Source organism: Protopterus annectens, chromosome 17.part0, assembly GCF_019279795.1.
Source record: "Protopterus annectens isolate FY-2018-M chromosome 17.part0, PAN1.0, whole genome shotgun sequence".
NCBI classification, from domain to species: domain Eukaryota; kingdom Metazoa; phylum Chordata; order Ceratodontiformes; family Protopteridae; genus Protopterus; species Protopterus annectens.
This window is the reverse complement of record NC_056751.1, coordinates 656,384,145-656,401,644: the sequence shown is the minus strand read 5'-3', so window position 1 is coordinate 656,401,644 and position 17,500 is coordinate 656,384,145. Positions and strand designations below refer to the sequence as shown.

The window sequence follows — 17,500 nt, the reverse complement described above, 5'->3', positions numbered from 1 at the left end:
TGCAGGGGGTTCTTGGCCTTCTGAAAAATGTAGATTTTTGTTGTTTTCTGTCATTCGACTTTTCAGAAATTCAATCATATGGTATCGATCATATGAAGTTTGACTTTCTATTGAGTCTATCTTCTGAGTGGGTTCCATACACACACACACACACACACACACACACACACACACATATATATTATATATATATATATATATATATATATATATATATATATATATATATATATCTACGCACACACACACACACACACACACACACACACACACACACACACACACACACACACACACACCCACACCCACACACACACACACATATATAGTGTATATTGAAAGTCTGTAATGAAATAATGCAGCAAGATCTTGACAAATATTTTAAAAGACAATAAATTACTACTTATTCAAAATTCATTACTTACAAAATGAAGAGACACAGCACTGGCAACCATATGTAGGAAGAGATCACTCTAAAAGGATTATTCTGGTGTTCCATGATATTAAAAGAAGCTTCAAGATAGGTTGTGTACTTCTTGTACTTTATAGTAAACAGCAAGATTGCATTACACAGTGGAAAATTCAAGCCTACACTAATTTAAGATGGTTTAACTACAAAAGGTATTATCTACAAATTTGTATAACACAGTGGCTATACTGTAATGCAAATTCAAAAAAAAAAAAAAATGGCCAGCACTATGGTGAGATATAAAAATCCTATTTAATGCTCATGAAACATACGAGTTTCAGTTATAAGCCTTCTTCAGTGTATCTTCAGTGTATTTGCAGTGGCTGTACTCCCTGATCTAGCTAATTTCCACATATTTCCATCTTCCTTCACATGTAGCCATAAAACAATTAATTTATTTGTTAGGCATGGAAGAGTGAATGCTATACTTTGTCTGAGTCTTGCTTTCAAACAGTCACCCCCTCTCTGAGCTCAGATATACACTCCTTCCTTCAGCAGTCTATCCTGACCTTTGCAGATCTTCTGCAGAGAATCTCTCCATCTATTGGCTTGATATCCATCTACTTCTTTCTTCATGTCTTTTCAACATATGCGTTAACATACCATTGTATTTTTTCCTCCTAATGTGATGGAACCACTATACTTTGCACTCCTTGACCTTTACTGCAGATTGACCAACTTCAGCTTCTTCTCTGATGTCATAATTCCTTCATCTGTTCCACTGTTTACAGCCTACTATCCATCTCAGGCACGTTATTTTCACCATCATATCAAGCTTCCTTGGCTAGTCTGACTTCACTGCTTAGGTTTCTCTGCAGTACAAAGGCATTGGTTGCACCACTGATCTGTGCATCGTACTTTACTAACTTTTTGATACGTTGTATCAATCTACACTTAAAGCACTTTGTGCCAGTTAATAGCAGCACTTCTGATTCTAGCTTTGACTTCCTGATTTACTTCTCTTCAGCCACAATTCCAAGATACTCAAGCTGTTTGTCTTGTGCCAATATATTCCATTATGAGTCATTCTTCAACTTGTCTTGATTTCCGCCATTTGCTGCCATGATCCGTGTCTTGTCTACACTCAGTTTTACCTTGTATGGATTTAATTTTGCATCCCATTCCCTTGAAATGTATTACTGTCTCTTTTCAGAATATGCTCATAATGCCACATTGTGTGCATACAACAGCTTTCATCATCTATTTCCTCTGACCTGCTTGCTGATGTAGTTTACCACCAATTTGAACAGGAGTTGGATTAGAACACCCACTCCCATAAGAACTATTTGAATCTGGACACTGTTTGCACTTGTGCAACTGGGCCCTTAGACATAGTTTGCATCAATTCTAACAATGTGTTTAGGACTTTGAAGCATTACAGGACTGACCAAATCAGCTATCTTTGGACATTGCAAATATAATTTCACAATGTTTAAGAATGCCCACTTGGACTCTTCCTCATTCTCAGCTTTTTTTCTACTCTCTGTCTAAATGCAAACTTTAGGTTGATCTGAACATGAACTGCTTCATCATGACAGCTTGCATTCTTCCACCCAGCATATTAGTCATGCAACATCTCCATATCTCTCATGCAGTGTGACAGGTTTGAAACCTCTGCATTGTCCACAGTTGTGAATAGACCCTTTATTGTTGTACACTGGCAAGAGAATGCTTATTCTCCAGTAATCTGAGATGCACCATTCTCTATTCTCTGCATACTGCCATAGGTACCCTAAGGAGAAATTTCTCCCCTAACTCATTCAACATCTTGATAATATCTGCTGTGACTTTACCAATAAGCAAACCATACAATGCTAATTTAAAAACTCATATTTTGTATTATATAGAATTGAGTTATCCTGATGTATAGTGAAAGAGGAATGAATCAATAATTCCTTTTTTTTTTTTGCTTACCTCTGTTTCTTGAAGGACATTATAGCTCACACTCCAGGTGGTCCATACTAAGTGATTAAGTTGAACTCTAATTATTGAATGGAGTAAGGAGTGACTAGAGAAAAGGGTCTAATGTCTGAGTTGTAAATGAGCTGATATTCTGTTAATAAGATGGATATTAAGAAAACCATGAATTCTTGACCATGTTTGGTAATATGTTGAAAAAGGTGAGTCTTTATCATAAGGGCAGAAAGCACAGTAGGATTTAAGACATAAGCTCAAATTGGTTCCTTCAGAAATCCAAATCCCTGTTTTGCCATGATGGGATAGTACCCTGCATATCATTTACTGGATCAAGCCTTGTTGTTTAGTCTTTACTTACAATTATTCCAAAACTGGTAAATCCTACTAAGATTTGGGGGAAATGTTTTTCTTGAGAGAGAGTATACAGCAAAAATGTATCCAAGGGTTACAAATTAACTGAATGATTACACTTTACCTATATAAATCTAACTTGAGGATCATTCTGAACTTGAATAATTTTTAAGGAGAACATCTCTTAACCAAGGTGGCTGCACAAGAGTTGTTTGTGGAGACTTCTGAATCAAAGATGTGGGTATCTAGTTATTTTTATAAGTTTCAAAATCAGAAGTACCTGTGAGTTTCTTAGACCAAACAGATATTGGCATCCATATTGTATGAGAGGTGTAGTAGCATAAATTAAGTTTATAAGCTAACTTGATTCTATTTCAGTTCCATGAAGAAATTTTAAAGAAATATGACCACCCTAATGTAGTTCTTATGATACTCAAGTCCACAAATATTCCTACCTTGACTATCATAAAAGACTGGTCATCATGAAACAATAAAGTATTTGTGCAGGATCTTTAGTATGCTAGAGTATCTACATTTTCTAATAAATATGAACTCCTACAGAAGTAAGAATTGAATATTTAACAACACTAGAAAAGTAATAATAAATGCTATCTTATCCAAGGTACCAAATCCTGAGAAACACTAACACGGCTACTTGTGAATAAACCAACAACTTACATATAAACCCGAATTAACATATTTACAAACTGTTTGGCATGGTTTTCTTGAGCAGTCAGGTGCATTTGCAAAATACATGCTGCCCATCACCCCATATGTAAGTATGGTCATTCTTAACACATTTTTAAGCTGTACTTATAAACCTGTCAGTTACTTATGGTTGTAGTTACAGCTGTATCTCAGTGACTGATTTCCAACCTGCAGTTAAGCAAAGAATGGAAATTGGCTCTGATACTAACTGCATCACATGCGATAAATCACACATTCACTTATATGCAATAAATCACACATTCACTTATCACATGTGATAAATCACACATTCACTTATATGCGATAAATCACACATTCACTTATCACATGTGATAAATCACACATTCACTTATATGCAGTAAATCACACAATCACTTATATGTGATAAATCACACATTCACTTATATGCGATAAATCACACATTCACTTATCACGTGATAAATCACACATTCACTTATCATATGGAATAAATTACACATTCACTTATCATATGCGATAAATCACACATTCACTCAATGGAGAAGATAAGTAATAAAAGTTTACTAATTGTACCTTAGCGCTGGTATACTAGCAAACTTAACAGAATTCAGAAAATGCTGAAAGATAGTCTAAATACGTTATCAATGTTCTTCAATTATCATAACATGCTTAAAGTGAAGTACACGTCTGGCATAACATTAATTCCACATTTCCACTATATGAGTTTGCAATTAAATAAAAGTGAGAACAATGATAGATCTTTCTAAAGTTGACAAATAAATATCTGTAGGAGAGAAACCAATCACAGTGCTAACTTGTTTAAGTTCATCATATCCTCCTAGCTTCTCCTACCAGGGATATACTAACATGACAGATTTTTGCAGACTATCCACATTTTGTTTTTCACATCTTTAGTCAAATCTTCTTACAATGTGTTGTTTTGTATCACATCACTGAGGACTACAGTCATTATATAATGGCAGGAATTTGAGCTTCAGGTTTCTTATCCAACAGAAAATGCATGCTAAGACAAAACCTTTTACTCTACCAATGTTCAAAGTCTATAAGAACAATATTTAAAATCTTTCCCTATTTTTGGGCCTTTGTCACCATCTTTATTTTTGGTTTTGTCCAGAATTCTTGTGCTGAGAGTTCAAGAGGTGTGTAACCACCACAGGGTGTTAGATACAAAAGAACCATCTGAGCAATAACTCTCAGCAATCAGTAAAAGAATGACAGCCGAGAATGGTGTCTTTAAATAAAAATATGAAAGTTATTCTTTATTAGATGAGTTGTAAATACTTTGAGGTGCTGGTCTATCCAAGAACATCACATAGTGTACTAATTTAATAAATCATAATATATGCATAACTAAAAAATGGAAGAAATTCAAAAGACCAACACCAACACATTTCAGTCAGGCCATTATCACTAAAACTCCACAGCAGCTCCATAGAGGGAGTGCTTATCATAAATGAAAGACAGTGCATGTCAAGAATCATTAATTTTAATTATTTGTAGGTTCCAGTCATTATATTATTTTATATTATATTATATTATATTATATTATATTATATTATATTATATTATATTACATTTTGGTGGAATGTCTGATATTTTTAGATTATAGCCATGTCAAGAAAATTGCTTTTGTTTTTTGAAGCAATTAAAATTTCATAAGCTACAGTAATGCTGAGAAAGTTTACATGGATAAGGTTTGGATAAAGAGCCTTTTTCATTGGAGGGTGAGATCTATATTCCCTGTCAGTCACATAAGTGTGTTGGGGCGGGAGCTTTAGAAGGACTTGCAATGATATTAAAAATCTGCACTGTCTTTTTTCATTTACTATTAGTGTAGTCCTTATCTTGACCCGTGATGATAATACTATCCATACTATTTTTTTAAAGAAGCAGAACACTTCACTAAATGGCTAAGTGTGAGAATAATTTTATTATTGTAGTTTGTGGGGTTAGACTTTCTGAAATTCTGAGAGGCCTGATTCCAGTGTTTGGAAGATTTTTTTGCTTTTGTTTTTAATGTCTGTAATACCCATTTGCATACTGCATATTGCGGTAAACAGAGGTGCCATTTTTTTTCTTTAGAGCTGGCAGTATTAAGACAGCAAGCTGTTATGGGGGTAGTGGGGAGTCTGCTAAACTTAATATGTTAGTCTAAAATATACTGTGTGGATGGCATCTTAAGGTCACTAAAACTTTCAATATTTATGAGTAAATTGTCCACCCCTTACATCAGAACTTTTATCTGTAAGTCCTTATGCAAGCAGTCAACTAAAATGTTGATTCTGTTACTTTTATGATATGAAGGAAAAACAAGATTGAGGGCAGCCCATTTGCTAGTTCTACACTTTATGGATTGGATTAGCTGATTTTAATGCATTATCATTGTCCACAGTGCTGGACTGTCAGCTGTCGTGGTGCAGTGGTTAGCATTGTCTCCTCACAGCAAGACATTCTGCGATTCAGTTCTTGGCTGGAGTGCCTTCTGTGTGGAGTCTGCATGTCCTCCATGTGGTTGAATGAGCTTTAAAAGACATGCAGTAGGTACGTGTGTGTGTGTGTGTGTGTGTGTGTGTGTGTGTGTGTGTGTGTGTGTGTGTGTGTGTGTGTGTGTGTGTGTGTGTGCCTTCTGTGAAGGTTGGGAGTCGAGCTGGCAACTTAACACCATAAAAGCTCTACTGCCAATCAATCTGTGGACCAGGATCTGCTGTGGTGACTTAACAGGAGAAGATGAAAGACAATTTATCATTGTCCACGCTGCTGTAATAAGCACCAAGAATAAATGGCATTCTCAGGTATTGCCATCTAATCTGTACTTTATTTCACAAAAAGCAGTCCCACAGGAGATCAAATGGTTAAACAAGGTTTGGAACAAACCAGTTTGTCCAGGACCTCCGTTAGTGATTTATTGGTGATCAAAAAGCCATTTAAGGTAGGGGAGGAGGGATATTAGGGCTGGGAAGGAAGCGGAAGGAGGTAAGGTAGAACTGTGGATAAGGAAGGGTTAAATTAGGAGGGTAGGAGGGCTGGGGAGGAAGTGACGTAGCAGTGAGGAGGGGCTTAAGGGGTTTTATGTGAGAGTAGCTGTGTAGGGTATCAGATTTAGGAGTGAAGAATATTGTTCAATAAAATGATGTTTACTGAAGTTTAATAAAGGTAGTCAAATGCCATTTGGTGTGGCATGTTGTACTGAGAGGAATTAGGGCAATTAGCATAGGCTGCTACTCCAGAATGCCCCATTAGCAATTAGCATGGCAGTGCAGATAGCCCACTGTGGTGATTCTACTGCATGTGCAGACAGCCCACTGTGGTGATTCTACTGAATTCCCAGACAGCCCACTGTGGTGATTCAGACCGCCCACTGTGGTGATTCTACTGAAAGTGCAGACAGCCCACTGTGGTGTTTCTACTGAATGTGTAGAATCCCACTGTAGTGATTCAACTGAATGCATAGAATCCCACTGTGGTGATTCTACTGAATGTGCAGACAGCCCACTGTGGTGATTCTACTGAATGTGCAGACAGCCCACTGTGGTGATTCTAATGAATGTGCAGACAGCCCACTGTGGTGATTCTAATGAATGTGCGGACAGCCCACTGTGGTTATTCTACTGAATGTATATAATCACACAGTGGTGATTCTACTGAATGTGCATACAGCCCACCATGGTGATTCTACTGAATGTGTAGAACCCCACTGTGGTGATTCTACTGCATGTGCAGACAGCCCACCATGGTGATTCTACTGAATGTGTAAAACCCCACTGCAGTGATTCTACTGCATGTCCAGACAGCCCACTGTGGTGATTCTACTGCATGTGCAGACAGCCCACTGTGGTGATTCTACTGAATGTGCAGATAGCCCACTGTGGTGATTCTACTGAATATGTAGACAGCCCACTGTGGTGATTTTACTGAATGTGTAGACAGCCCACTGTGGTGATTCTACTAAATGTGTAGAATCCCACTTTGTTGATTCTACTGAATGTGTAAAATCATTGCAGTGGGCCTATCTATGAATAAGAAAGGGCATCTGCCTTTGTTTTTTCTGCCTGTGTTAGGGCTTTTCACTGGCAGTAGTCCTTTTTGAATCCCACCCATTCAATTATTTCACAACTGTCATTACTTTTTGCAAAATAAAATAATACGCACAGAAATTGTATACATAAATCATCTGCTATGTGTTTTTTTGTAAAATAAAAAAGGTTAACATATTCTTATTTTCTTATTAGAAAATTATTGAGGCAGAGAAGGTGAGAGAACAAATCAGAACATAAAAGTGAATTATGGAGAATAGGCTGTGTGACAGTGAATTAATTTCTGCCAAAATCCTGGAAAAAGCAACAGAATAGAAAGAGTGAGATAAAGTAGTAGTTGTTGAAAGAAAAATATCATGGATTAACCAAAGTTGAAATGAAAAAATAAAAACAAAACCAGTCATACCTTTGAACTTTATCTGCTACCTGTCTAGTATTATATAAGTATACTGCTTAGTGATCATGATGGTTCCACTATAATTTAATCCATATGATCTGACTCATCAGTACATATTTGTTTATATGTGTATTTTGCCTTGCAGATACAATTCCTTGCATGTTAACTCCATGGACAGAGTGGAGTGACTGCAGTGTAACATGTGGAAAAGGAATGAGAACCAGGCGGAGAATGTTGAAATCTTCAGCTGATCTAGGAGACTGCAATGAGGAACTGGATCAGACAGAGAAATGCATGCTCCCAGAATGCCGTACGTATAACTAGCACTGAAATAACCAGTGACAGCAAAATGTAACTAATACTGCTCATGTTTTGTCACACATTACATACATACATATATATATATATATATATATATATACACAAATAGATAGATAATCACTGAAAACACTGTGTTACAAAAATCAACATTTTGTATATGAACAGAGCTCTGATTGGCTAAAATAATGAGTGTTGTTAGAACGAAATGCAACAGTTAACAGAATCGTAATTATATACAGATGTAGAGAATCACACATTGACATTTGTGATTCCATAGTTAGGGACATTGATAGTGCCTTATCTGTACCCTTCTTTGTTGTAAATATGAGTATGACTTTGCAGATGCCTGTACAAGAGTGAACAACCTTAGGTACTCATATACAGTACAATATTAGAACTTGAAGAGGTCCATGAAACTCTCAATAAATGTGTCTACCATATCATTACCAATAATAACCCCTTTCTATTTATGAGAATAAAGCTCTCCATCAATCTGAATGTTTATACTATGAGTGACTTTAACTACCACACTATAAACTGGCATACCTCTACAACTAGCAAGAAATACATTCAAATATCCCATAACTGCATTTAGGATACTTCTCTTTATTAAGTCATTTTCCTGCTCTAGAAGGGTGATTATCTTCTTGACCTCATCCTTATTAACTTCTCCCACTCCTGTAGTACTCCTAATTTCACTTCATCTATAGTATAATCTGACTGCCTAATAGTAACATTTTCATTTTAAATACACACTGGATCAAAAAATAAAATCCCACAGCACTTTTTATTACTTCAAAATAAACATCCTGTTAATTATGCAGCATCTTGACAACTAAAATAGTACCAATACTCCAAATATCCCAGTACCCAGTGTAACTGCATACTCCTCTGAATTCTATTCCACTATGAATGGCTGTATCGAGGAGTGAATTCTCATCTGCCATCTACCATAAAAAATAATGTCTATTTCAGAAATAAAACCACATGGTTAAATTCAACGAGCATTATAAAAAATGCAAGTCATATGTATCAGGTCTCTGCACTCTCTGTATTAAAATAAAATTAAATGTAGTAACTGAAACCATCAAACATACCATCAAGGAATCCAAGGCTAGGTATGGTATGAAGTAAGGGTCACAACCAACTTTAAAGATAACCATAAGTCAATTACCTTGGGAAAGTTAGAAATTATGCCCATTACTGTATGAAGTTTATTCCCAAGGAATCATCCACACTGATTCCAAAGATATTGCTAATATCTTTGCAGACAAGATCAGCACTGATTTTTTATGCCCCCAATCCAGACAGATGTTGCCTCATTACCAAATCATCCCATTTTATCCCAAATCACCTTGGCCCAGGTTATATGTAAAATCAAAAACTGCTATCTCCATGTGAACTGATAATATCCCTAGCTATCCTCTAATAATAAATAATTCCACAAAAAAAATGCCACAACCATTGAAAAAGGCTCTTCATAAATTACTTTAATGCCATAGAATAAGCACTTTCATCCCATTGCCTAGTGGACTTCATCAGATAAAAATACAAGTTAAAAAATCAGGCATTTAAATAGCCCCCCAAAAGTCACATGTTTACCTAACTTAATTGATTTAAAGTGATATACTCTTAATACAGAATTTAATCTAAGAAAAGATAAAACACCAGTAAACCTATTAAGTAAAATCATAAATATTCTCAAAAGTCATATAAAAAATATATAACAAAATGCACAAATATCAAAAACTGTGTGTACAAATATTAAGTGCTAGGAAGCATATTGTGTGTGTTATTTTACTTTATTAGACATTTTAACTGCATTTAGTAAATAGTAATGAATAGGATAGCATATATTTATACATATGGGCTTAGGGTTTTATTTTTATTCAGGCTACTGATCCTTTCTGCGGAGTAGTTTCTGACAAAAAAAGAGGAATGTCTGTTTTCCTGAAGAGATTCAAGATTCTGCATCTGAACAGGAAGATGCAGGGATGGGTTCAGGGTTTTGTTCTCAGATTTCTGATTCAGACTCAGAGGAAAACTCACTTTCAGATTCTTCCTATGGGGAAGGAGTCTTTCTTTGAGACTATTGCTAGAATGTCTCAGGGCTTTCAGTCCCTCAGAAAATACTATGAGTCATTAGGGAATTAATGTTTTAAAACTTACACCCATTCCTCCTGGCCTATCTGCTTTAGAGGATGTGTGTCTTACTGCCTGCAGTTTTCATGATAGTCAGCCAGCTGTCCCTAAAAAGGCTGACAGGATATATAAAGCTGCTCAGTCTCTTCATTTTGTATGCACTATTCCTAAGCCTGACCCACCTGACCCAATAGCTATAGACTTAGTTGACTCCATTGCTGCTAAGCATGTACTTAATTCCAATTACTCTTTTTTTAAAGGGATGGGGAAATTATTTATACATATGGGGAAAAGATTGAGTTTCAGGATTTTAAATTGTCACACTCCTATATTAAAGTTTATTCTGTCATACTATGAAAGTATGAGGAATGTTTTATCTATAGTACATTTTCTTCTTTGATTTTGTTACTTTTTATGAAGAAAAAAACAATGCTTAAATAACTTAGCTTCTTCTTCTGCACAGGTCACTACTTAGTATTTGCAGTATGTGCATAACTCTGTTGATAGTTCTTCCAGAGCTGTGGCCACTTATATTCTTCTAAGGAAGTTTGTATGGCTGCATTCTCAGACCCTTCTAATGATTTAACAAATGACATTTAAATCCTCCCTTGGATAAAGATCTGGTCTTTAGCCCCTCAGCTGCAGAAGTTTTCAAAAGTATGATGAAAAGGGCAAGCTGATCCAGGGAATGTCGAAGATTTATCAGCCATCCTTTTCCAAATATACCCCAGCGATCACTTCTGTGTCTCTGCTCGACAGTGGCACAGGAAAATAACTTTCTTGGGTGGCGTAAGCCAGGGATCCTTGTTGGCTATGCTTACATAGGCCCTTGGGCCGATAGCCTAGTACCTACCTAATTTGTCCAAGGAATTTTCTTTCTCCTCATCCTATTTTGGCAAAAACAAAATAAACACTCTGAGAAGAATTCAGGTAAGCAGACATTTAAGAAGTAGCAAAGGAGATCCAAAATGAAGTCTCAAACCTCCCAAAACCAAGGACTGTCCAAGAGGTATGAATGACTATTCAATAGCCCTGGTGACCCCCTCTTACTCATGCCCTTTTTCTTTTCCAAAAATTCTGATTCTCCATTTTTCAATTTGGTAACAGGTTGTTTCAGACAAATTAGTTCTGAAAAGTCATTATACAGGGTTACAGATGGCAGTGAGAAATTCCCTACTGTCCAGTAGGTAATTCCTCATCCTGCAGATATGACTCTTTTGTTTCCGCCTGTTCTTCATCACATGCTGTCCCAAGGAGTGATAAAACTAATTCCTACTTCTCTGGTAGTGAAGGGGTTTTATTCAAGGGCGTTCCTAGTGTCAAAGAAAGAAAATGTTTGCAGATCAGTTATGGATCTTGATTTCCTCAACCTGTTTATGATAATGGCCATATTCAAAATAATGTCATTTCAAAACTGTTACGTCTTCTTCCTGTTTCATGTTTCCTGATAACACTACACTTAAAATATGCTTATCCATATTCATCCTGACTTCAGACGTTTCTTAAGGTTTTGTGTGTCTGGATCACATTATAAGTTCTCTGCCTAACCCTTTGCACCAAGAGATTTCACAAACTGTCTAGATCCAATTAAAACTCATTATGGCCACAGGGCATCCACATTTTTCCATTTTAGATGAATTGCTTATCATTTCAGAGTCTTTCTCAAAATGTCAGGAGTCTCTCTCTCTTGGATGAGATACCTCTTGCATAAGCTGGGATTCCAAGAGAACATTCAAAAGTCCTTCTTGACTCCCTCACACAAGATTGTGTTCCTTGGATATCAACAAGACATCTCAGTTCACAGATCTTCTCTTCCAAAGTAAAAATAGATCTTTATCTAGATCTATTTCTAAGGTTTTTCACTCAGACTTCAGTTATTGTGAGAGAATACCTCAGGATTTTAGGTCTCATGGTATCTGTGATTCTCATAATACCCCTGGCAAGACTCCACATGAGAAAGATACAGTGTTATCTGAAATCTCCTTGGTCTCACCAGCAACACCATTTATCTTTTCAGATCCAAGTACTGGGGTTTGTCAGAAGAAAATTGTTATTGGGGGAAACAACAAATATCCATAAATCCAGGTCTCCCTTTCTCCCTCCCTGCTATAAAGCAGTCAGTTACCACAGATGCTTTGGGCAGAGGATGTGGGACTCCACAGACAGATGTAAGTACATAAATATCAAGGAGATGCTTGAACTGATCAAGGTACTCAACTCTCTGAATAATTTTGGTCCCCAGAACCTCTTCAAGTCATTATAGACAATACCAGAGTCATGTGGTACATCAACAAGCAAGGGTAAACCATGTCATACCATGTTAGGTTGGGATACAGCTTTACGGCACAATTTCACTCTACAGCTATCCTACATTCTGTCAGAGCAAAGTTTTGTGGCAGACAAGCTGAGAAAGATCAGAGCAAATACTCAGAGATGGAAACTAGATCAAGGGGTCTTCCCAGATTTGATCCCTCTGTGGGGTGTTCCTCAAGTAGACCTCTTGGCCTCCACTCTGAACAATTCTTTTCCAGAACTTCATGCATAAAGGCCTGGAAGACTAATTCCTTTTGTTTTCTTTGGACAAGAATGCTCCTGTATGCCTTTTCACCCTTTCCACTAATATCCAGAGAATTTCTGAAGATTTAGAGGGTATCCCTCAAGATCAGTGTGGTTATGCCCTTCTGTCCCAGGCCACTGTGGTTCTCCCTTCTTTTGGAAATAACCAGGGGTACGACAAGCTTCTTCACAGAATGGATCTACTTAACAAAACAAGGGTGTTTGGTACACCTCAACATCAGTCATCATCTGTATAATTGGGTCTTCATTCCTTTTAGACACCTGTTTACTCAGCATGTGCAACAGGGTCTAATGGAGGCAAGAAAACCTGGTACTAGAAAATTATGTATTAGAAAATAGAAAAGGTTTTCTACTTAGTACCAACAACATAACGGTACCATTCAGGGCTAGTTGCTCTCTGGTTTTACAGTATTTGTATGAGTTACTATATTATGGTCTTTCTTATTCCTCTACCAAGGTCATGTATCATCCATTCTGACATGTCTGACATGTCTGCCCATGAACTTATCATAATAGTAGATGTTCAAATGATCACTGCTGCAGCAGCTGCTTCTTCTTTTGGTGTCTTTTTTATGTCAGGGTTGGCATTTATTGTTTGTTATTCCTACCATTGTCCTTTGGGTACTTAGCCACCCTCTCTGCTAGCAGGAAAGCTCTGAAGGGCTTTTTGTCCAAACTTGTCTTTAAGTCATATCATCTCGAGCTGCTTGACAGTTTGGGTACATGGAAGGTACCTGAAGCTTTGGAAGCTGGTCAGCTGTTATATCCCTGGCAATATATAACCCATGTAGCTAAGGATACTGCCGCACTGATCATTCAAACACCTACTGTTATGGTAACTTCAACTACACAACTGTACTTTTTCAAGGCAATAAATATTAGCAATGTACAGTATAAACTGTCTTTAGTTCCTCCTTTTTTTAATGTCTTCCAAAGCACTGACTTATTCCTACACTACAGTGAATATCAGCAGAACATTGCCAATACCACCAAATACCTTTTTGTGCTACACCTGTAAACGTTACACTAGTCACTTTTTGTATTTCTGGGATGCACTTATCTACTGTCTGAAGTTTATTTATTTATTGAAATTTGGTCCACTGGGCCAAGCAGAGCCCATTTTCAGTGGAGGCCCTGGGACAAAAGCTCCAACAAGTAAGATTAATATAATACAAGTTCTGTCTGTGATAGGTATCCCAAGCTAGATTCATTAATGCCTACACTGTGTACATGATATATATCCAAGAAACCCCCCACCACATTTTTTATGCTTTCTAGTCACTCAGAAGGATTAAGCTAAGTGTACATGTAGTCTTCATTTTCTGGTAACCTGTATGAATTCCTGTCGATATTTAAAGCTGCAAGAAAAACACTAGGAAAATAAAATTAGAAGGAAGAAGGTATCTATTTTTTTTCAGAATATATGTAATATATTGTTTAATACATATGATATTATCTCTTTGCCATGTAACTAGTATATAATACATGTGTTTACATACAGACATGCCATCTGTTTTGTTTCTGAATGTATGCAACATACTGTGTGATACATATGATATTATCTATGTGTCATCTAACATAGTATTTTATGCATATATTAAATCTTTATATAACATATTTTGCAGGACCTTTATCATGCAAACACACCTGGATGTCCTTTCTCTCCACACCAATACATCAGGAAGAAGTGTGTACCTCTTGTTTCATTCCAAATAATGGTTGTAGTGTAGCACTGTTAGGTAGAGCAGTGCATCAATAACAACATTCCTTGGACTTTTAGCATTAGACTGCTGTACTGTGTGGTCTGTCTACAACTGAACACCTGGAATTATATGTTCCTATACCACACTGTACTCCACAATTCACAAGATTTGCAACTCACAAACTATGAAGTGGATTCCACATTTGCATATCAGCTCCATATCTACACTCCTTTATGTACCCAGTTGTGTATGCTGTTTCCCCATTATGTTTGGATCCATTTATGACTCGGTCAGGGCTGTGGCATGTGGTGATGTCCTCAGACTAACCCTGCAGGATTTTAAGAATGACTATAAATCCCAGCCATCATGTCATATCAAATGATTAATGGTGCAGCCACCAGTTTAAGAGCCAGTTCAAAATATATTTTTAGTATTCATGAAGGACATTTTACATTTTTATTCAAACTTTTTCCAGAAAAACATATATAGTCTTTCATAATAGTATAACAATGAAAAATAAATGTATTTAGTGTTTAGGACCATTATTATTAATGCAGTCATTATAAACCCTTCAGTGTGTGACATTATAAAATAAGTATAGTTAGTACTCAGGACAGCTACATTGAACACAGTCATTATAAAAATGCATTTGATGTGATGAATATACACATAACTTTAGCAGATCTCAATGTAGAACTAATGCTTATTGCACACCCAGTTTTCAGAGCAGCTGAGTTGTTTATTTGACATCCAAATAATACAAAGACTGTAGGGCTATGTGTACCACCATCATACCCATAGAAATGGGATACCCCTCCTTGCTGTACCTCCAACCATAACATGGTGTCAGATAAGCTATTCATAATTTTCCTACTTCCATCTTCTTATCTGTTTTGCTTTCTTTAAAGTTTGTTTCATTTGGTATGATATATCTTTTCTGGGAGTTATGCTATTTATTCATAAAAAGTTTGTACCTCTGACATTTTTTTATCCTAGTTTACTGTTAATAGGAGAGACTTTTGTGTACTCTGTGTGCTTGCATATGATGAGCATGTGCTGAAGGAGAGACATGACCTGTACATGCAGCAGCTTGATTTCTGCAGCTGTATTTCTCGATCTACTGAGACACATCCCAGGATCAGTGCACTTACCAAAAATTAACCCTGGGATTCATGAAGCTTGGCGCAAGGACAGTGTTAGGCTTGTGCTGACCGTGCAGCATAGAGATGGTGCGGTAGTGCCATATGCATATTAATTAAGGCACGCTGCCACCACATCCACGTGCATAGGAAATGTGCGCGAGTGCATGGGGTGTGTCCAAGCACCGCACGGAGGCGTGGACATGTCGGCTGTTTACGTGCAACCTACAATGCTGAATAGTACAGCCTGCCTCCAATAGTAATCACACCTGTCAGTGTCCATGGATACTGAAACATATGCAAAGCATGCAAGACAGTTTTGTGAACACAAAAATAAGAAGCAAACACAAATGCACGTAGCTGAATATTGAGTCCCCATCCCTCGAACAAATGACATTTAAAACCTCATGCCCGTATTCTATTGCAGTGTTGATAGTTATACCAAGTGGAAGCGAAATGCATCATGTTAGCGAGCCGCCAATAGCTAAGTCTAGCCCAATGGTCAGGGTTACCACATGTTGCACATTGTGATGGACAGTCCTCCTCTGGGCAGTTGTGTCCATACCAAAACCATTATAAATGTAAAATATCTTGCGATTGCAGGACATAATTATGTCCCACATCTTATGTAATAGTCACATACAATAGTTATTTCTGTATGTAACATACCTACATGTTACAAGAAACAGAATAAGCAAGTAAATGAAACAGAAGAAGCAGCTAAATTGTTACAACAATAAGCTTACATTTAGGCATAAAACAAAAGTACTATCCATTGTACTGATCGTGGATATGTGTTGGCCTGCAAAATCTGGTGTGTCCAGAATATATCCCATCCTGGCCATATGAAAAGGTGGCAACCCTACCAATGGTCAGAGCATTCGCACAATAACTGGCCAGCCTCTTAATCCCCCCTAAAACCAGTGACCTTTGGAGGAAAGGTGATGAATTGCACTGAATGAATATTGACAATAAGTAAGAGTAATAGACATCTTTTACTTCAGAAGATAAGTATTAATACATATGCTCTGATTCTGTCAACGTTTCAAGTTAATAGTACTAATATTTTAAAAGTGTCCGTGATTGTCCCTGATTTGTCCTTGCTTTGTCCCTGTTACTGTTGAAATAAGTCCCTGAGTGGTTGAGAGGTCCGTACACATAAGTATACCAAGCAACTGTCACATTTGTTGCCAGTACTGTTGAATACCTGTAGTGAAGTTATATATCCTAGCTACCATCCATGCGGAATGTACCATGGATGGTGTAGCAGTCAAACCAGTAGGTCCAAGCCTTGCAAGGGCTGCTAATTTTATGTGATGGCCAGAATAATGTCTGTCAGATATAGGGAGGTAAAGCCAGTGGGGATGCGCAGTGGACATTCAACAGTATGGGAAATGTAAATAGGTGTATATGTATGTGTATGTACAGACAGAGATATATATATATATACATAGAAGCACTTTACATAATCGAATTACTGAAATCTCGAATGTCATATGGTCGAGACCATATGATCGACATTTCAGTAAATCGAATATGTAAAGTTTTAAAAAATAACACTTTACTTACCATAAAGCGTTACGTGCACACAGAGGCAAGGCTTCTTGTACGCTCTGTGTGTACGTAATGTTTTTATCTTTTTTGTGGTGTTGACAGGAAGTGAGAAATCTCCCGTTTTGCGCTTCTGCATACAGCGCAATATGGGAGATTTCCCTTTTCCCCACTGTAGCGTGATCTCAGAG

The 17,500-nt window shown here is 37.0% G+C and overlaps 1 protein-coding gene across 1 annotated transcript in view; it reads left to right on the top strand.

The window, feature by feature from the left end:
- The window catches only part of SPON1 (spondin 1), a 1,605,397-nt gene that overhangs the window by 1,481,198 nt on the left and 106,699 nt on the right, over nucleotides 1–17,500 (top strand). The window contains exon 14 of the mRNA XM_044059306.1: nucleotides 8,022–8,186. Within this exon, the coding sequence (XP_043915241.1) occupies nucleotides 8,022–8,186 (165 nt within the window). The remainder of the gene's footprint in view (nucleotides 1–8,021; nucleotides 8,187–17,500) is intronic.